The sequence below is a fragment of the Callionymus lyra genome, chromosome 17 (genome assembly GCF_982586985.1).
Source record: "Callionymus lyra chromosome 17, fCalLyr1.hap1.1, whole genome shotgun sequence".
NCBI lineage: Eukaryota > Metazoa > Chordata > Actinopteri > Syngnathiformes > Callionymidae > Callionymus > Callionymus lyra.
The window spans coordinates 9,450,905-9,473,449 of record NC_141834.1 but is presented as its reverse complement, the minus strand read 5'-3'; the positions used below and the strand labels follow the sequence as shown (position 1 = coordinate 9,473,449).

Here is a 22,545-nt window from a genome sequence, read left to right as displayed (position 1 = left end):
ACTAACACACACATTCTAGACAAAAATACTCACCACCACAACACCACAATAAGTACACACACACACACACACACACACACACACACACACACACACACACACACACACACACACACACACACACACACACACACACACACACACACACACACACACACACACACACACACACACACACACACACACACACACACACACACACACAGAAGTGTAATCTTCCACTATTGACTGTGATGTGCGACACCTCAGAGCCGCATCAGAGTGAAAACGACAAGAGCAGAAACTGTTTTGTCGCTCATAAAAAAGCGAGAAAGTCCAAAATTCAAGCATCTAAACATGTAATCGTTACAGCGGTGATGAAGGAGTGACGACGAGGACGGAGGCTCAAGGAAGAGCCGGAGAAAATGAAACAGCGGGGAGGATGAAGAGAGTCGCAGGCAGCCTGGCGAGGGAGGAAGATGAGCAAGATATGATGATACGCCCAGAAATGATGGGCTCCTCATCCCCGGAGCTCAATGTGAGGTTCTGCCATGGAGCCCGGAGACCTCCGAGCATGTTCATCGAGTAAACACCACGACCCCCAACACCCCCCAACTGGCTTTCCTTCTGTTGCCACATCAACACAGACCTGCTGGCTAAAGAAAAAACTATTGAACATTTTAAATGAACGTATAAATTAACCAGGAGTCACCGGAAGACAGCAAAATTGCATGTTATTTATTATGTACATCTACATAGAAAAGTGATGACGACCAATCTTTGAATCTTGTGTCTGATCTATTGGGAGTAACTTGCAAAAAATGTGTGAAAATGTATTTTAAATGACTGTTATTGTCTATTAATGTGGATTAATTGACAAAATACATGTTTTATTGTCATGGTAAATATACTTTTTGTTCAGAATATCATATTTATAGAATTAAAATTCCAGATTTAATTATATTAATCTGCACTATATTTAATACCATACTATATTATCCAGGTTTTACCTTTTTTATAATTACAAAGACACTGTTTCTTTAAGTGACATCATAGGAAAACATCAGAGAAACCCTTGCGGGAGCCAAGGTCTCAAAGATATTTGATACTACTTTGGTTGTCTATACTTTTGTTTAGTATAGTGTATTTACTCTGTTTTTATTGTTTATTAAAGTCTGAATCTAGTAACTTTCGACTGAAGATAGTAAAGTATGTAGTTCTGTTCTATGGACTTCCTCAGATGGAGCTTCTCTGTCGACCACTCCTTTAAAATATTTAATGTTATTGACTCCACATTGTATTAAAAGTGTGTATTTATGTCAACATATCATTTGTGGGTTTTGTTTTTATATAGAATAGTTGCTCTTGTGTTTGAACAAATTAGAATATTGTATTGAGATAAAATACAGTTAATTTTAAATGTATTTCCCTACAGTACATATATTTTCTCTTTCTGATTAGAAAACCTTTTAAGCATTTGAAATTTCTTTTTTTTTTCAAACAGTACGAGACCAAGAGGTTTATTTACAGTCATATTTCATTGGGTTTTTTTTTTTGTTTTATTTCACTTTATTCCCATATGTGTATTTTAAAGACATAATTGGATGTTTTTTCTTACCATTTTATATATCCTTGAACAAACGAGTAATATTTTATATTTATTTACATTTATATATATATATCAAGATTGTAAACAATACAAGACAAGCACAAGTTAATTGTCCTTTATTTAGTTTGTTTGTTTGTTCCCCTACAATTGTTTTCTCTAAATTATTTTATTCACTAATTTGGCATTTGAAATATCATCAATAATAATAAAAAAAGCTATATGTTTATAGAATTTTGCTGTTATTCATTTAAAAAAAATACTGGACAACAACAACAACAACAAAAAATACAAAACAAATGAATAAAAAAAAAAACAGTGCCAGAAGTAAACTAATGAAAAACTTATTGTTTTTCTCATTACCTAATCCTTTTATTTATTATATCTTTATATAATGATAACATTTTTTGATATTTTAAATATCCTTGATAACAATAAGCTCTGATTCTCTGTAACTACTATTCTGAATATATATTAATATTTTGCTAGACAAAAAAAAAAGTATAAAACAAGCACCTGAAGGTTTTCACTCATAACGTTATTATTATTATTATTATTTTTTTATGTTTTATTAAATGTTTTGATTTTATTATTTATTTCATCTAAATAATTGGACACCATTTTCTTTTAGCATTCGGACTATCTATCAAGTTTTCACACTTTTTATTTTTTAATAATAATTGCTAGACAAATAAAATCTAACAACTTAAATATATACAAATAAACAAATTAAAAAAACAGAGTGAGACAACCTGGAGGTTAATTTACACTATTATACATTATTACACTGTTAATATTTTCTTGGTTTGATACCTTTTTTAAGCATTTGAAATAACATTGATGTTGATATGTTTTCATTTTTGAGAGTTTATATAAAACAAAAAATATAAAAATATAAATAATTAAACAAATATATTTGTAGATATACAATATACATAACTTCATATAAATCATATAAAATATTGTTAGTTCAATTATTTTTAATTATTTTAAAAGCATAATTAACTGGGTACATGAGTTATTCTTGTGTTGTTAGTTAAAGTTTTCATGTAGAAAAAAGATATATGATTAGAAACAATAAGGCGAGAAATCAAAAATCAGTTCCCATTCAACTCTGACGAGAAAATAATGAGTTCCTGAAGTTGTTTTAACCTCCGACCTCTTGCTGGATGTTTAAAAAAGAACCGACAGGTGAGATAAATTGTGCAAAGAAAGCAAGTGTTCAGGACTGGAGTGACACAAAAAGTGCTGAAAATCAAGGCTGACATTTTGGGGGGGGAGACGTGGCGGGGGGTGTAGTGTGTGAGTGTGTTGGGGTACGAGTTAGAGGGTGAGCCTCTGCCTTGACAGCACAGTGGGATCCAGCGCTGTGAAGTTGGCTAATCCTGAGGTGCTGCGGATTAGCTCTGCAGGGGGGGGAAAAAACGCCCCAGCAGGGGGGACCCCTAAACCGCAGGGGGCGGGGCGGGGAGGGGGGGGGGGTGGTTTGTGGGAGCCCGTCGTCCCTGACCACGGCGCCGTTGCGGCAGTGCTACGACGCCCGCCGGAGCCGTAGCCGCGGGCGCCATCCGACCTAGTCGTCCGATCGTAGCTCATAGACATGCACGGCAGCTCATCGCTTCATTACGGGTGTGGAACGGCTGCAGGGGCTTACAGAGCGAGGAGGAAAAAGGGGGGTACGGGGCGGGGGGGCCGTCTTCACACGAGTCCATCGCTCCTAGTGTAACTGATTGTGCGGAGCTCACAGGCCCACCTGGGGCCCCGGCTGCTTCCACACACTCATCATCGCTCCTGTGCTTCAGAAACTCCTCTCGGCTCATTCCTCTTCTATCCTCGCATGACTTCGGACTCCTTCTCTGTAGGGCCTCGCCACTCCAGGGCTGAGGAGCCGCGGGGGCCTCTGTTGTTATAAGCATCATCACCCCGCTGATTATTTTCACGCCCGTCTCAAGACGGGGGCCGCGGGGCGTTAGATCTCGGAATGTCCGGAGCTGGAGGAATGAAATGCTTTTGGCTGTTGATGGAGCGACGGAAGCGACACAAATATCGTGTCCGGATCAAATGCAAATGTTTTCTTTAGCTTTTATAGACCGAGTTAACATATGTGTACAATGTACTGGTACTCAATTTAAAAATGCACATTTTTAATTAGTGTTGTAATTAGTTCTGTACTTATGTATTATTTATCATTGTTTATATATTCATCATAATTGTATTTATTATTCTGTGTATTTCATTGTACCATTAATAGTAATAATTGTGGTGTTTTATTGTGTTATTTATTATATACCTATTGTTATTCATTGTGTTCATTATCAATTTGTTGATTCAAATTTTTTATTGATCATTATCTTTGACACAAACACATAAACAGAAGATTTAATTTCAGTATCAGAATCAAAAACTTTTATTGACAAGGTTGTTTGTTTATTTTGTATCCACTGTTAAAATGTATCATCATAAATCAACTCTATTATTTTAGCATTTGAAATATCATTGATAACAGTGAGCTCAATATGTAAAAAGTATTTTTCATATTTTTACATTTTAAAAGTTAAAACAAGATGTGAAAAAGTAGTAAAAAAAAAGAAGAAGAATAATGTATATTTCCATACAAGTCAAAACAATGAGTCTAAATATAATGTGTTCGTACATAATATTATTGTTCAAAGAACTGCTGTGACAATCTTAATTTTCCCCAACGTGGAAGCAAGTATAAATATTCTATATTATCTTATGAATCACAACACAATAAGAAAAACTAAAATAAGCTCACACTCTAAAGTAACCATGAGGTCTAAAGTAGTTTTTTATTTTTACACGTGTTGTTTATTGGTGCTTAAGTCTCAAGGTTACCAAACAATCTGAATCCAACATCTTTTGACTAAAGGAAAAAATATTGACTCCAAAAATGGAAACTCATGTTCTGTGTCATGGAGTTTAAATAAAAATTATTCTTTTCAAAGCTTTGGAAAATACAAAAAATACAAAATGAACGAAAAAAATCTCAAAATCAATTGATTAAATGATAAAAAGAAATAATATTATTAAACAAAATACAAATAAACAAACAAAAAGTAAATAACATGTGGACTAAAGATCAATACAGATTAATTTGGGGAATTAAATTCTACTTTATCTATTCATGTTAACAAATAAACAAACGCTGTACTGCTATTTTAGCATGCTAGCTACATTAGCATTGTGGGAAATTTCACCAGAGATATAAAACAGAGAATAAACTTTCCAACAATGCCTTGTATATTTAAAACTTTTTAATAAATATATACAGTAATGTTGGGATTAGTTGCTGTAATGGGGCTGTGAAGCATAACGCTAACAAAAATGTACAAAATTAGTTAGCTGTTGTATGCTAATACAGCCACAGTTTTCTTTTAGTTAAGCATTGTCTTTGAAGTAATATCTAGATAAAATTAAAGTTACACTGAAGGCTTACATTTTTATTTCAAAAGTGAAACTAACATTTGCAATTAGAGTAGAAATACGGTAATATAAGTAAAAGTATAATCTTATGCTTGGATTTCATCCTATAGATTATTTTTCACCCTGAAAACAAACAAAGATTTGATTGTAATCTTTCCTTTAAACACATTTTAGTGTCATTCGTAAAATAATTTCCTCCTCCAGGCACTTTTCAAGCATCATCGTGAGTTTAAACTTAAAAACGTCAAAACTTAATTGAGTGTCATTTTTCAAGATTTAACTGACCATGCGCCCACTTTTGTCTTCTCCACAGTTTAGTGAGTTTAGCCATAAAACACAGCGTTGATATTTTTGACGTGTTAATAATCCTCCTAAATCACAGAGTCATCACAGAGTCAATGGGGCGAAACCTCAGATTACAAGTTTTAGAACTTGTTAATGTCATCGACTCAGGCTCAGCTGGTGGAAGAAATTTGAAGACAGTTTAACTAAAATAAAACTGAAGTTTCAATAGTAATACTTGTTTTTTTTATCCCAGACTTAATCCTCCAAGAAAGTTAAAGGTCACGGAATTTATGTAGAAATTATAGGTCAATTCATGTTTAAATGTGAATCTTGATGTACAGTTTATCCAGGAGTACTTATTATAAAAGTAAATGTACAATATATTATATAAACTATTAAACAATATTGAGACCCGAATAATAAAAAAAAAAAATTAAAATGCCACAAAAAATGTTTGACCTTTCCATGAGTTTCTGTTAAGGGCTTATTCGATAATATATCACTTTTTAAAGTCAATTTTTATGTTTAAGGTTGAATTAAAAATGACATTTAAATAGTAGAAATGAAAGGTCAACTTATTAAGCAAAAACATGTGACTTAAAAGTGTTTTTAAATCCAATTATTTTATATATTTTTAAATTAATTTTGTTCATTTAATTGAACATTTCCATTTAAATTACTCATCTATTTAAAAATATGAACATGAACCAATACAAATAAACAACACTTTCTGGTCCACTAGATGTCACTCCTTGCTTTATAATCTATTGCTTTGAAAAGTTACCTAAAAATCATATTAAGGCAGAGGGCGCCCCCTACTGTCCTCTGAAAAATATGACACTGCTTCATAAAGCTTCATCAACCCATCAAAAAACATGTATTTATTTATTATTATTGTATTTTGTTTATGTTCATACTGTGTGATTTTGTTTGTGATATTGTTCACTTATATAAATAAGAAACATTTGAAGATAATAGATCTACACAATATTTAAAGATAAACTCACAGTAAAGTTGAACACAACGTATATTTGACGAACTCACGACACAATAGCACTCGGTGTCGCGCTGCTAACAGGCTTCATGCAATATTAAGTGTCAGTGGAGCTTCCAGGACACGCAGACCTATGATAAATAAAACAAAAAGAATCTTTTGATTGACAGATCATTAGACAGCGATGCATTATTCAATATCTGCAATCATATCGCTTCGCCGACGGATCAACGCGCCCGAAGAGCACCGGCGTGGGCACCGGGGTACACCTGATTGCGAGTTAAAAGCCTCCCCAAAATTCCCGTCGTCTTATTTGAAACTCACATCAGTCATTAGCGGGGAAAAGCAGAGGCGAGGAATCCGTCCTCCGAGGGTCGGTTCGGACCCCCTGCCGCTTCTGGAGAAAGGGCGGAATCCTTCTTGCTTTGAGACGTCTCCTTGAAGACTTTATTTTTGAGAAGGCGGAGAGTTTCATGATGAGGAGCGAGAAACCATCAGTGAGGTGGTTGTCGAGATCATTAGGTTTAATATACGTCAGGTAATCATCAACCAATCACTTCATTATGAGTTATTTCATATTTTATTTAACTTGTTTTAATTATTTTTAATTGTTTAAGTTTTTGTTTATTTGTACATTTATAACAAAAAAAGGGTTAAATCACCACTAATTGAAAATAATATTTAAAAAAGATTGTGTACCTAAAAGTAAAGGGTTGTATAGTAAAGAAAATGTATAGAATTATCGAAGGAATGTATCGACTACAATACGAAATAATCCTGGTGGCATAGAACAAATGTGTATGTGGTATCCCTTGTGTTATCTCTGTGTAAAAGTGACCTTGTGGCTGAAAACAAATGTGTATGTGGTATCCCTTGTGTTATCTCTGTGTCAAAATGACCTGGTGGCCGAAAACAAATGTGTTTGTGGTATCCCTTGTGTTATCTTTGTATCAAAGTGACTCGGTGGCCGAAAACAAATGTGTATGTGGTATCCCTTGTGTTATCTCTGTGTCAAAGTGACCTTGTGGCTGAAAACAAATGTGTATGTGGTATCCCTTGTGTTATCTCTGTGTCAAAATGACCTGGTGGCCGAAAACAAATGTGTTTGTGGTATCCCTTGTGTTATCTCTGTGTCAAAGTGACTCGGTGGCCGAAAACAAATGTGTATGTGGTATCCCTTGTGTTATCTCTGTGTCAAAGTGAGCCGGTGGCCAAAAAAAATGTGTTGGTGGTATCCCTTGTGTTATCTCTGTGTCAAAGTGACCCCGTGGCCAAAAACAAATGTGTATGTGGTATCCCTTGTGTTATCTCTGTGTCAAAGTGAACCGGTGGCCGAAAACAAATGTGTGTGTGATATCCCTTGTGTTATCTCTGTGTCAAAGTGATCCGTTGGCCGAAAACAAATGTGTATGTGGTATCCCTTGTGTTCTCTCTGTGACAAAGTGACCTGGTGGCTGAAAACAAATGTGTATGTGGTATCCCTTGTGTTCTCTCTGTGACAAAGTGACCCCATGGCCGAAAACAAATGTGTATGTAAGTAAGTAAGTACATTTTATTTATATAGCGCTTTTCCAGACCAGGGTCACAAAGCGCTTAAACAATCAAAACAATATTCAATAAAGTATATACTTTAAAGGTCAAGATAAAACTGATAACACAACAGGAGTTCCATTCCCAAACAAATGTGTATGTGGTATTCCTTGTGTTATCTTTGGGTCAAGGTGACCCGGTGGCAGAAAATAAATGTGTTTGTGGTATCCCTTGTGTTATCTCTAGTTCAAGGTGATCCAGTGGCCGAAAAAAAAAAATGTTTGAGGAATCCCTCGTTCACCTTGGCCCAGAGACAACACAAGGGATACCAAAAACACATTTGCAACCGGGTCACCTTGACCCAGAGACAACACAAGGGATAAACCCTTTATAGCTCCCCAGCATAACACTGATATTTCCTTTTTTCTATCAACCCACATTATTACACGTCAATAACAGTTGGATTTTTTTCTTTTTTAAAGGGCCACAGTTAGTTTCTTATCTCCTCCGGCCAGGATGGAGTCCTGCAGCGGACCTGGCTTCCCTCGCCGTCTATCTTTAGAGTTTGGCCGGCGAAGCGGCACCGCAGTCGAGCCAAACCCGCTTCACACCAGAACGGCCAAATCTGCCGGTAAGCTACAAAATAACGGATCACTCCTTAATGGGGCTCATTTATCAAAGCAGATATGAAATTTAAGAAAAAAAAAAAAAAGCTTCAGAATATGATCAGAACTTCTGCTAGTTTTGCCTCTGGAAAGACGGACTTAATGATGCGTACATTCCCTTCCTTTATCCACACCTCTAATCCAAACGTTGTGTTTCATGACAGTATAAATTACACTCTTTACATGGCAACACAGAAAAAAGAAATGGTGCGTGGGTTAAGAGACAAAGCCGACGCTTCAGAAAATGATATTTAGTTTCATGCTGCTCCAATAGGAAAGCAAAGCAAAAGCACAAAAGGTTTCGATCTGTGTAGGCTGGCGTATAAAAAACTGTTTCGCTTCATCATGGAAATGAGATCAGGTTCAGAGGAATTTTATTCGGTAAAAAAGCATCTTTGACAGTCTTCGACTAAATAGCTGTTGATCGTCAGCGTAGTTTAGAGTCCTGTGCGCGACATGGATTGTGTCGATTGTGTTGTTACGACTTCAGTGCGGCCGACGACCCCCACGCCTGCTGCTGCTTCTATTGACATCCGTTCGCTTGATGTGACGGATGGAACAGGAAGTAGATGCAATGAAGTGCAACAATGGCATCATGATCTGTGGCGGCGTGATACAACTTGCCGGAGGGCGCTCCGGAGACGACCCGACAACACGAGGTCATGGAGGTCACGAGTGCGTCATCAAACATCTTATCAAGACAACAAAACAATTCCTGAACCCACATATGTTGAAAATCTAAGAAGACGAACATCTTAAAAATGTCGAGTTGTGTAGTCAAATTTGTTACACACATAAATGGTCAAAGAAAAATAATGTGTCCGCATACACACACGCCTGTGAAACAACCAAACACACACAAACCACCACAACACAAACATACCACCTCAACAAACAAAAACACACACACCACCCCAACACGCACTCAAACCACTACAACACTAACACACACATTCTAGACAAAAATACTCACTACCACAACACCACAAGAAGTACACACACACACACACACACACACACACACACACACACACACACACACACACACACACACACACACACACACACACACACACACACACACACACACACACACACATCCCACTCTCACAAAAACCCACTCAAACCACCCAAACACACACCCAAACCATCACAAAACAACACACACAACCCCAACACAATCACTCCAGCCAAATACAGAAGCAGAAACACACGTACAAAACACATCACACTAAAACATACACACACCATCACAAATAAAACACACACACCACCATACCACAAACAAGTATACACCACCCAAACACAATCACACAACACCGGAACACAGAAGCAGAAACACACACACCACCGCAATCTAACACACACACACACATCACTCCAACACAAACACACCAGCCGAAAACAGAAGCAGAAACACACATATAAAACACTAAACACTAAAACGTACACACACCATCACAATAAAACACACACACCACCAAAACACAAACAAGTATACACCACCCTAACACAATCACACAACACCCCAACACAGAAGCAGAAAAACCCAACACAAACACACTCACTCAACAACAGTAGCAAATACACACCTGCAACACAAACGCAAACACAGACGCACACAATACACACTGTCCTAACGCAGAGGGTAATACACACACCACTCCAACAAGAAAGACTTGCACACGCTAACCATAAAACAACTAACACACAGCCTTGGCATTGAAATACACACACCACCCCAACACATTTAGACACATACAACCCCAACACAAAAGCAGAAAACCACACACATCACTGCAACAGAGAAAAAACACACACTACCCCAACACATTCACACACCAGCCCCAAAACAAAACAAAAAACATCTCAACTCAACTTAGAGGTTTGTGGTGAGAGCGAGTAGAAAGCACGAGGTAGAAAGAAGACGAATGAAAAAACAGATGGAAACGATCCCACCACGTTCTCTGGTTGTTTGTCATCAACTAAAATGAATCCAGGGGCACGAGTGGCAACAAAAAAACACCCCAAAACTCAGACGGAAGCGAACGCCGAAGCTAATCAGACGCACGTCACGTGAAGCGCCGTTAAGTCGCGCTGACAGATTTCAAATGAGCCATTTTAGGCAAGTGGGAATCAAACATGTTTCCATTAAGGGGCGAATATCCCACCTACCCGCCGTCAAAACGATACTGCGGTGCAACATTAAGGGGAAATATCAAATTAGACGGTTTCATTTGGACGACTGTTGTGCATCACCAACAGCTCGGGAGATCGATTGAGCCGCCTGGTAACGAGCGGCAGCGGCCCGTGCTAATAAACTCACTAACGCTTTTCTGATTGCTTTGTTTAATCTGGGTTGAAGCTACACACACACACACACACACACACACACACACACACAGGTGAGGGAAGATTCAACTCCGAACCTCACTCTTGGAGCCGCACATTCAAACATTGACCTTGTTTTTTGGGGTTTTTTTTCCCTCCGGCGATGTTGTCGATTCCCTCTTTTCGTGCCGAACTCAAACAAGTGCGGACGCCGAGGAGACAAGTGGGCAGCGGAGCTCAAGTGTTGATGATGAGTTGAAGCTCAAGTGGAGGGATTCAGTGGCGACGGGACGCGCAGTAATTCCTCACAAAACAACTTGCTCGGAGAGAAAAAATAAAATTATCTAGGCGACTATCCATGTTTTCTGAATCCAAAAAGCCACCAAAAGACTAATTTGACACAAACTTAACCTTTATATTTTCTAGCTTGTTAACCTGCTAACATTTTATATTAGTATCAAGATTCCAGACAGGAGAAAAAAAAAAAAACTATTGATAGTGACTTAATGACTTTTATAATGAGTGTATTTACAGGTTTTTAATTAATTATGAAAGGCAGAGTCGATCAAGGACATTTTAACGATATAAGTCGAGTTTCTTTCAGCTCATATTTCGCTCTTAAGCTAATTATATTCATTTGACTTTTGAACCTCTTCTTATTCGTCTTTAGTTTTGTTTTAAAATGCCAGTCCAAGCTGAAGGAAGCAGCTCAACATTTTTTTTAACTGATATTACAATACAAGCAAAATTACACACACTCCAGCACAACACACACACAAAAACCTTATACACACCACCCCAACACCAAAGTATAATCACACACTTGCCACCCCAGCACAGACGTACAATCACACTCAAGCCAACCCCACGCCGAAGTATAATTACACACACCATCCCCAACATAGAAGTATCATTACACACACCACCTCAACACAGAAGTATAATCACACACACCATCTCAACACAGAAGTATAATCACACTCAAGCCAACCCCACGCCGAAGTATAATTACACACACCATCCCCAACATAGAAGTATCATTACACACACTACCTCAACACAGAAGTATAATCACACACACCATCTCAACACAGAAGTATAATCACACTCAAGCCAACCCCACGCCGAAGTATAATTACACACACCATCCCCAACATAGAAGTATCATTACACACACTACCTCAACACAGAAGTATAATCACACACACCATCTCAACACAGAAGTATAATCACACTCAAGCCAACCCCACGCCGAAGTATAATTAAACACACCATCCCCAACATAAAAGTATCATTACACACACTACCTCAACACAGAAGTATAATCACACACACCATCTCAACACAGAAGTATAATCACACTCAAGCCAACCCCACGCCGAAGTATAATTACACACACCATCCCCAACATAGAAGTATCATTACACACACTACCTCAACACAGAAGTATAATCACACACACCATCTCAACACAGAAGTATAATCACACTCAAGCCAACCCCACGCCGAAGTATAATTACACACACCATCCCCAACATAGAAGTATCATTACACACACTACCTCAACACAGAAGTATAATCACACACACCATCTCAACACAGAAGTATAATCACACTCAAGCCAACCCCACGCCGAAGTATAATTACACACACCATCCCCAACATAGAAGTATCATTACACACACTACCTCAACACAGAAGTATAAACACACACACCATCTCAACACAGAATTATAATCACACTCAAGCCAACCCCACGCCGAAGTATAATTACACACACCATCCCCAACATAGAAGTATCATTACACACACTACCTCAACACAGAAGTATAAACACACACACCACCTCAACACAGAAGTATAATCACACTCAAGCCAACCCCACGCCAAAGTATAATTACACACACCATCCCTAACATAGAAGTATAATTACACACACCACCCCTAACACAGAAGTATAATCACACACGTGCAAACCCTACACCAAAGTATAATTAAACACACCATTGTAAACATAGAAGTATAATTACAAACACCACCTCAACACAGAAGTATAATCACACAGATCACCTCAGCACAGAAGTATAACCACACTAAAGCCAACCCCACGCTGAAGTGTAATTACACACACCATCCCTAACATAGAAGTATCATTACACACACTACCTCAACACAGAAGTATAATCACACACACCATCTCAACACAGAAGTATAATCACACTCAAGCCAACCCCACGCCAAAGTATAATTACACACACCATCCCCAACATAGAAGTATCATTACACACACTACCTCAACACAGAAGTATAATCACACACACCATCTCAACACAGAAGTATAATCACACTCAAGCCAACCCGACGCCGAAGTATAATTACACACACCATCCCCAACATAGAAGTATCATTACACACACCACCTCAACACAGAAGTATAATCACACTCAAGCCAACCCCACGCCAAAGTATAATTACACACACCATCCCTAACATAGAAGTATAATTACACACACCACCCCTAACACAGAAGAATAATCACACACACCATCTCAACACAGAAGTATAATCACACTCAAGCCAACCCCACGCCGAAGTATGATTACACACACCATCCCTAACATAGAAGTATAATTACACACACCACCCCTAACACAGAAGTATAATCACACACACCATCTCAACACAGAAGTATAATCACACTCAAGCCAACCCCACGCCGAAGTATGATTACACACACCATTGTAAACATAGAAGTATAATTAAAAACACCACCTCAACTAAGAAGTATAATCACACACATCACCTCAACACAGTAGTATAATCACACTCAAGCCAACCCCATGCTGAAGTGTAATTACACACACCATCCCTAACATAGAAGTATAATTACCAGACCACCTCAACACAGAAGTATAATCACACACACCATCTCAACACAGAAGTATAATCACACTCAAGCCAACCCCACGCCGAAGTATAATTACACACACCATCCCTAACATAGAAGTATAATTAAACACATCATCCCTAACATATACGTATAATCACACACATGCAAACCCCACACCAAAGTATAATTAAACACACCATTGTAAACATAGAAGTATAATTACAAACACCACCTCAACTAAGAAGTATAATCACACACATCACCTCAGCACAGAAGTATAATCATACTAAAGCCAACCCCACACTGAAGTGTAATTACACACACCATCCCGAACATAGAAGTATAATTACCAGACCACCTCAACACAGAAGTATAATCACACACACCACCTCAGCATAGAAGTATAATCACACTCAAGCCAACTCCACGCCGAAGTTTAAATACACACACCATCCCTAACATAGAAGTATAGTTACACACACCACCTCAACACAGAAGGATAATCACACACACACCAACCTAATGCCGAAGTATAATTGCACACAACACCCTAACATAGAAGTATAATCACACACACCACCTCAACACAGACATATACTCACACACATCCCAACCCCACCATGAAGTATAATTACACACATCAACCTAGCACAGAAGTATAATAACAGATACCTACTGCAACACAGAAGCAGAAAAACAAACAAACCACCCCTACAAATACGAAGACACACACACAAACCACTCACACTACTGAAGAACAATTTCATTCAGCACCCCAAAACAAAAACACACACTCATACTAATCCAACACAGAAACATATGAACACCAAATCTGAAATAAAAACCCACACTGAGCACCCTAATACAAAAATACACACACAACTAATACAGAAACATCCCGACATACAACCCAAACGCAGAGACACACAACATGTCTGGTCTTGGAATGAAAAGTAAGCCTGACCTTTCCACGTGGTCCAGGTTCCCTGACACGCCCAGTCCTCCGATGGTGTAGAGTTTCCCATCGTACACCAGACTGTTGTGTCTGCAGCGAGGCACCGTCATCCGGGACACCAGATTCCAGTTGTCCAGCAGCGACATGTAGCACCAAACATCCGCCAACATCACCCCAGACTCGGTGCCGCCTGAAAGAAAAAACATTGACTTTATCACCAGAATGTTGTTTTTAAATCCACTAACCGTACAAGTGTTGAGAGCGGAGGGCCTTGCCAAAGGGCTAACACTGGCAACCTACTGTAAATGGGATTTGAACCCATTATACCTTCTCATTAGTCATTGTTGCTATCCAGCGAGCTAACCATCTGCCTTAGCCTCACTTTGTATTCTGGTTTAATATTTATCTGATGTAAATAGCTCATGGGTATTTGGATTCCTTTTAACTTTTTGATTTTCTTCTTCATGCAACTTGCAAACAAGAAAAACATTCACAGAGACGGACCACAGGACCTCGTCTACTGATGTACTCAGGCAAGAAATAGATCGAAGGAGACGTGGTCATGGCGGTGTATACCCTGCAGTTTTAACTCTCCCATGTAGACCATTAAATAGACTTCCAGTGTTTATGTGGACGATTTCTAAAAATTTAGAAATGATGATTTTGACAAGAATAACAGTTTAGCCGAAGAGAATTATAGACGATGGAAAACGACCTAAAAGCCCTTGAAGACTCCCCTTGTACCAGTGATGGGTTAAAGAAGCTTCATGAAGCAGTGTCATATCTTGTAGATCTCAGTAGGTGGCGCCCTCAGTTAAAAGAAAAATAGGAGGTTTCATAACAATATAAGTTTGAAACAATGGATTATACAGCTGAGAGTGACATATAATGGGGTCTAATAAAAGGGTCGAGGCTTCATGAAGCTTCATGCAAAACCCTGAGGACATGACAATGATCAATTAGCAGTACAACTGTAATACATTTTAGTAGCACTACAGACTTATTTACAATCGTGTACAATCTACATTAAAAAAAAAGTAGCATAATAATCCTGTGTATGAAATCAGATCTAGTTGAAATCATCAAATGTAAATAACAATAACGGTGACAGGTGATGGCGGTGATGGCGGTGATGGCGGTGATGGCGGTGATGGCGGTGATGGCGGTGATGGCGGTGATGGCGGTGATGGCGGTGATGGCGGTGATGGCGGTGATGGCGTTGATGGCGGTCATGGCGGTGATGATGGTGGCCACCGGTGGCAGCGGCGATGGCGGCAATGGCGGCGATGGCCGTGATTCATGATTGTTTACAAAATAGTTTCTCACCGAATGTATCAAAACTATGAATGAACAGATGCAGAATAAAGTACTAAACAAAAAGAGTGTGAAATAACTAAAAACTTGGTTCCATCTGTATGGCCACATTTTTCTCTGATACTATATTTTGATGACCTAAACAATATAGTCAGCTAAAATGGTTTTTACTTCACATATTTTCAGGGTTTCAGTGGAATATTTTGCCTTATTAATGGGGAGGGACCATTAGTTGTGTTGTGCAGAAAGTCAGGTTGGACAACATTATAATTAATTTATGGAAAGAACCAGCTGACCAATGAATTGCCATCATTGCTTTAAGAAATTTAGTTCAGTGTGAAACAATTGCAAAAACTTTAAATGAGCCCAGAAGGTGTGTCTTAATTGTTTAACCTTAGATAGATTGACAAGAAGTGCCTTAAAGGACAAATTGCTTCACACATGACAAAGACATTACTAGGGAATTTACTACGGCATAGTGGCTCCAAATCAGGATGGTAAGTAAGCAAGTAAGTATTTGTAAAGTGTCTTTCTTAGACCAGGGTAGCGAGAAGCTTTAGCAATCAAAAACAATACACAGTTTAAGTACATGCTTCAAAAGGCCAAGATAACATAGAGACAAACACAGCAGCCCCAACAAAATCAAGGAAAAGCCTGCACGAATAAAAAAACGGAAGGATTTCTCTCCTCTGGTCCCGAAGCGTGTTCAAGAACCATCAGTAGATTCTGATCCACAGACCTCAGAGCCCGAGCTGGGGTGTAAGGCTGGATCAGATCACTGATATAAGGAGGAGCCTGACCATGAATAGATCTGAAAGTAAGAACCAGAATTTTAAAGTCGATCCTGAAAGAAACTGGCAGCCAGTGAAGAGTTTTAAGGATCGGGGAAATGTGAGTTCTTCTACTAGAGCGGGTCAGAATTCTCGCTGCAGAGTTTTGTATTAACTGCAGGCGAGACAACTCCTTGTTTAGACATGAAAACAAACTTACAATAGTCCAAAAGAGAAGACTCAAATGCATGGATTATAAGGTCCAGATCGTGTTTTGACACCATTTTCCTAAGTTTGGAGATTTTTCTCAGTAGAAGGAAACCGATTTCTCAGGCTCAGTTTAACATACTGGCTCAAGAGACCAAAGTCAAGTTAAATGGTAGTAAAATGCATATATATAATTGCAGTGGTTGATATTTTCTGATGGTTGGTATTTTTCTTCATTCCTGGCCTAGATTTCCCTACAGTGGACACGTCTATGTGAGAGGAAACATTTTCTAAAGCTGCTTTGTATCTTTTAGGACCAACAATTCCAATTCTTATTCCTGATAGCGTTCCACCCTTAAACCTATCAGCTAAGCTTCCATGATAACGTCTACTGAACCACACGCAAGAAGCGTATGATCACATTTTTTGAACTACAACCACCCTTTAATTACTGATAGTTTCCTCAACAATTCAGTCGGGTGGTAACACTTGTGGTTACATTTGACCTTCCTGAAACACTGCAGCTCAATGATTTCCCCGCCGGGTTTTTTTTTTTTTTTTTTTTTTCCAACCAGTATCCACCGGACACCTGCACAGAGTCCCACACAACACATTTACATTTATATGAAAAGAGTGGAATGGGAAAAAGGTACATGCAGAATAAATCCTGCTGCATTTTCCAGCGAACAATGTCCGGGTGTGCAGGAATCTGTCACAAATGGACCGTGGACAGATAAATGTGGTCGACCTCTGGGGGAGCAGCTTTAGATGTCCCTTAGAGAAAGTCGCACATGGCTTGTGGTAAAAAAAAAAAGGATGATTCTGAAAAAAACCCCCCAAAAAATAGGAAGATTTTTTCATCCAAAACGGTAGCTTTTTTGGGGAAAAAATTGCTTTAAAGATGTCAACAGAGAAGTCAAAGCTTTTAAAGCAACAGATGCTTTTGAGGGCGGTCAGCCTTTCAATTCCGCCTCAAAGAATCCACGAGAAACAAGGACGACCAGGGGAGGCTCTGTTTGCCGAGTGAGGGGTGCTCGCGGGGTGAAAATATCCCGCGTCAAGAGATCATTAATGCGTGCGGGACCATCAAAAAAAAAAAAAAAAGTAAAAGATTTTCTCGCTCCGAGCGAAATGTGTCAATTAAAAACAGAAGGAAGGAAGTGTTCCGAAAAGGCCTAGTGGGTAAAAAAAAAACAACAACAAGAGAAAAAAGGCTAGACCAGTCTTGTTAAACGGCCCTGTCTGGATTCTTAATAACCAAACTTCAGGGTCCCTCACAGCTTCTGAGCAGATGCTTCTGCCAAATCGTGCCATCTGAAAAACATGCTGGAGCACATTTAAAACAACTTAAACCGGGAAACGTGCAGCTTGGCTTTTTTTTTTTTGTTGGTACAGTGACATCGCTGTAGTCGGAGTTACTATTCTTAATTAAAATCCTCATTTTATGCCTGCTTGATATAAAATAAATCAAAAATCAATTATTATTGTGCGTTTAAAACACAAGCATGAGTTAGCTTGACGCTAATCGATGATGTAAAACAAGTGAAAGTTTTGTCATTTATTTACTGCCATTTCTAGATGATAAACCGCCACTTATTTCAGATGCTTAAAAACATGTGGCTAATCAATTGATCATTCCAGGTTAATAGCCTCAAGATGGCGCTCTACCAGGCAGCGCAAAAGCGAGAAGCGCAGGCGAAGACGATGGTTTTCCAGAACAATTTAGTACCATTTGGGTCGGCCCTTTCGTTTCGGTTCCGTATGTGATGACATCACATGCCACCAATGTGAACGTCTTTTAAAAAGCTTTTTTTTTTTTATTAGTGACCAAAACTTCAACTGAGCTATTAAATGATACTTTGTACGAACATTGAACGTTTATATGGGGAGAACTAAACTTGAAGAAGCCTCAGGCTCGTTTAAATCTGAAAATGATGTGCATATCGAGCTGTGGAGTGACTTTGTGGAACAGTCTGGAGACAGAAATAAAACAAAGTACAAATATAAATGTGTTTAAAAAAATTATTTTTTTATAAACAAGTATATGGAAGAGGACATGTGAGAACCAACACAAATAGTAATAATATATATGTCACAGTACACATTGGAATCCAGTAGGATCTGGAATCCTACTAGTACAGATTGGAATTCAGATCCTACTAGTAGAGATTGGAACTCCAACGTTTACTATTACAGAATTTGAGATTGTCCTGGTAAAATTCCAATTTGTCCTACTACAGATTGGAATTCTAGTCTCTAATAGTATGATCTGGAATCCTACTACTAAACTGGGATCTGAATATTGGTATTCCAATCTGTCCTAGGAGGATTCCAGATTCTACTAGTGAATTCCAATCTCTACTAGATTGGAATCCTACTACTGTATTGGGATCTGAATATTGGAATTCTAAACTGTCCTAGAAGAAATGGGAATACTACCAGGACAATCTCCAAATCTGTACTAGTAGGATTCCAGATCCTACTGGATTCCAATCTGTACATGTGACATATATGATGTATATCATGTGTAGTCATGCCTATTTATCATATGCTTGTATATTACACTATATTATGTAATAGTGTTTATACATTAATGTATTTATTGTATGGATATCTGTGTAAAAATATGGTGCAATATGCAATAAAACAAATATTAACTCCTTTTACTACTACTACTACACATGTTTTTTTTATTCTGCTTTTTTGTTTAATTGGTGTTATTTTGTATGTACGAATAATTCACACATTTTTTGTTTGAAAGAAGTTCCAAATAAATATGTCAATTCATTTAATAAATTCATATATTAGCAAAAAGGCGCATGTGTCTTATACCCCAACAGAATGTGTCAGTCGACGACGACCCTGATTGGCCGAACCACTCCCACGTATTAAACTTACAAGCAACGAATACACTTCAACTTTTCCTTTTACAATTAGAACATAATCAAATAACAGACATTACCAAATAAATATGTTTATTTTGCAGGATGGACTGAAATGGTACTTACAACAACGTTAATGTACCAAAAAATAAACCAAAACAAAGATGATCGTTGGTGCTGTTGAAGAGGGAAATAGTCTTGGTATCTAAGAGCCTATGGTGAGAAATTGGGGACGGCAGCGTAAAAAAAAAAGAAGACTAAATGCGGTCATAAAAGCAGATTGCCAAAACGTAAAAACAACTATTCTGGTAGACTGGTTATATTTTATTCATCTCGCCTTGTTACTGCTTTTGTAAAAAATAATTAATTTAACTATAATGCTAAAAGTATATATATCTGAAATTTTAGACAGGTGCAACCTTTTGTTAAGCCGTGCTGTATAGTTAAAATATCTTAATAAATAATAAAAATAGTAATCATGTCTTATAGTTTAAAAGTCTTATGCTAAAACTTACATGTTTTTGTCTTCGTTAGATTTATTTAACAAGCTATGCACAAATATGTAATACCTGTAAAGACCTCCAGATTTCTTGGCTAAATTTGTTATTTTTTAATCAGTGAAATTACCAAATCAAATAAAACCCGCAATTTGGTCCATTGTTTAATTTTTCCTGTGCAGATATTTTTTAAACTATATTTCTGGAACGGTCTTAATGTGATGGTAATTACAGGAGGAAATAATCAAACGTGGCACTTGGGCACTCCATTACAATTAAATCTGCTCAAAAGTGTGTACTCATGCATGGATTTGAAGTCATTTGCATGGAATAATTATTGTGTTATAAAAAAAAAAACATGTGCATATTTTTGAGGAAATAACCCAGGAAGGGTTAGAGTACAACCATTTTAATGTTATAATTAATATATTTTATAATAAAATAAATACAAGTGAACATAAAGTGAAGATAACGTTACACATTTGTGAGTGTACATTTTAAAATAAATATGTAATATTGTAAGTAAAAGCATTATTGTGTGATTGCAGTAAGCACCTTTGAGATCCTATTTTTACTTTATTTTTACTACTAATTCTACTACTACTTTTTACTACTAATTCTACTTCTACTTTAACTACCAATTCTACTCATATTTTACTACCAATTCTACTACTACTTTTACTACTTCTATTTCTACCTTTACTACTAATTCTACTTCTACTTTCACTACTTCTACTTCTAATTGAACTACTTATAATATTCATACTTTTAATACATATTCTACTACTACTTTTAGTTCTTCTACTTTTACTACTAATTCTACTTCTAATTTTACTACTAATTCTACTACTCATTCTACAACTATTTCTACTACTGCTTTTACTAATTCTACTTATACTTTAACTACTAATTCCACTACTAATTCTACTACTCCCGCTATTACTACTACTACTTATACTACTAATTATACTACTTCTTCTACTACCACTACTACTACTACCCTACTACTAATTATACTACTTATACTACTAATTCTAATACTTCTTCTACTAATTCTACTACTTCTTCTACTCACACTACTACTTCTTTTAATTCTAATACTACTTCTACTACAAATACAAGTACTGTTACCACACTTTTTTTATTCTTTGAATACTAATTCAATACTTTCTAGCATTTCAGTTTACAGATTCAGCAGATTCAGCATTCACACTGTATATAGCAACATTTCTAGTGATAATGTAAATAATAAAATATATATATACATTTAAAACACATATCTTGGTGACACTCACCTGACAGGTAGATGTTGTCGCCCGCCGAGATGACGCTGAAGAACTCCCGGTCGTAGAAGGGCAGGCTGGCCAGAGGATACCACTTACTGCTCTGGGGGTTGAAGCAGGTGACGGCTGTCAGGGAACGCTGGTTCATCCCTATAGACTGCCGCCCCCCCACCAACACGATCACCTCCGCTACACCTGCAGGACAAAAGACGAGGGAGAGGATCAGAGGAAGCTGAAGAGATAAAGGAGAGCGGCGGGGAGAGGTTTTTAGCACAACAAACAGGACAATGCAGGGATGTCGGGACAATTACTGAATCAAGAGCTTCAACGGAATAGAAAGTTTGTGTGGCTCGTAATTGAACAATATGACATGACATGTCATGTCAACTAGAATTATACAGACTGAGAGCTTCTCCTTCTTTAATTTAATTGAAATATATTCCTATTTTTTGCACTTTTCGCCAAATATTTTCCCATATGTATGTATGTTCTTATTTGGATATAAACTATAAAATCGTACATACATGTTATATTATTATTACAAGTAAAATTGCATTTAATAAAATATATAAATTTAGCATTGTAAATATTTTATATGTTTTACTATTTTATTGTTCATTTTTAGGTGGACTGAGTAGTTACATTTTTTGGGAAGTTTCTTTTTTTTCTTTTAACTCTCTCTTTATTATTTTGACATTATGAAATATTTAAAAACAAATACAGGATCACAATTTCAACATTCGTTGAGAAAATTGAATAAATGTTGTTGTAATTTTTTCTTTATTCTTTATGAAACACAGACTGGTTTAATGTCTGCATTATTTTGACTGAGAGACCTTTAGATAAAAATAACAAAAAAGATTAAAGCATGACTGGAGAAAAAAATAAAATATATATATTATTATATTATATA

General features: G+C 37.4%; 1 protein-coding gene across 2 annotated transcripts in view; it reads right to left on the bottom strand.

Annotated features, from left to right (window-relative positions):
- klhl29 (kelch-like family member 29) overlaps positions 1–22,545 on the bottom strand; it is a 379,680-nt gene that overhangs the window by 47,555 nt on the left and 309,580 nt on the right. For both annotated transcript variants that reach the window (XM_087813067.1, XM_087813068.1), the window contains exons 11-12: positions 21,645–21,827; positions 14,689–14,869 (exon numbers count right to left, since the gene is read on the bottom strand). In XM_087813067.1, the coding sequence (XP_087669193.1) occupies positions 14,689–14,869; positions 21,645–21,827 (364 nt within the window). The remainder of the gene's footprint in view (positions 1–14,688; positions 14,870–21,644; positions 21,828–22,545) is intronic.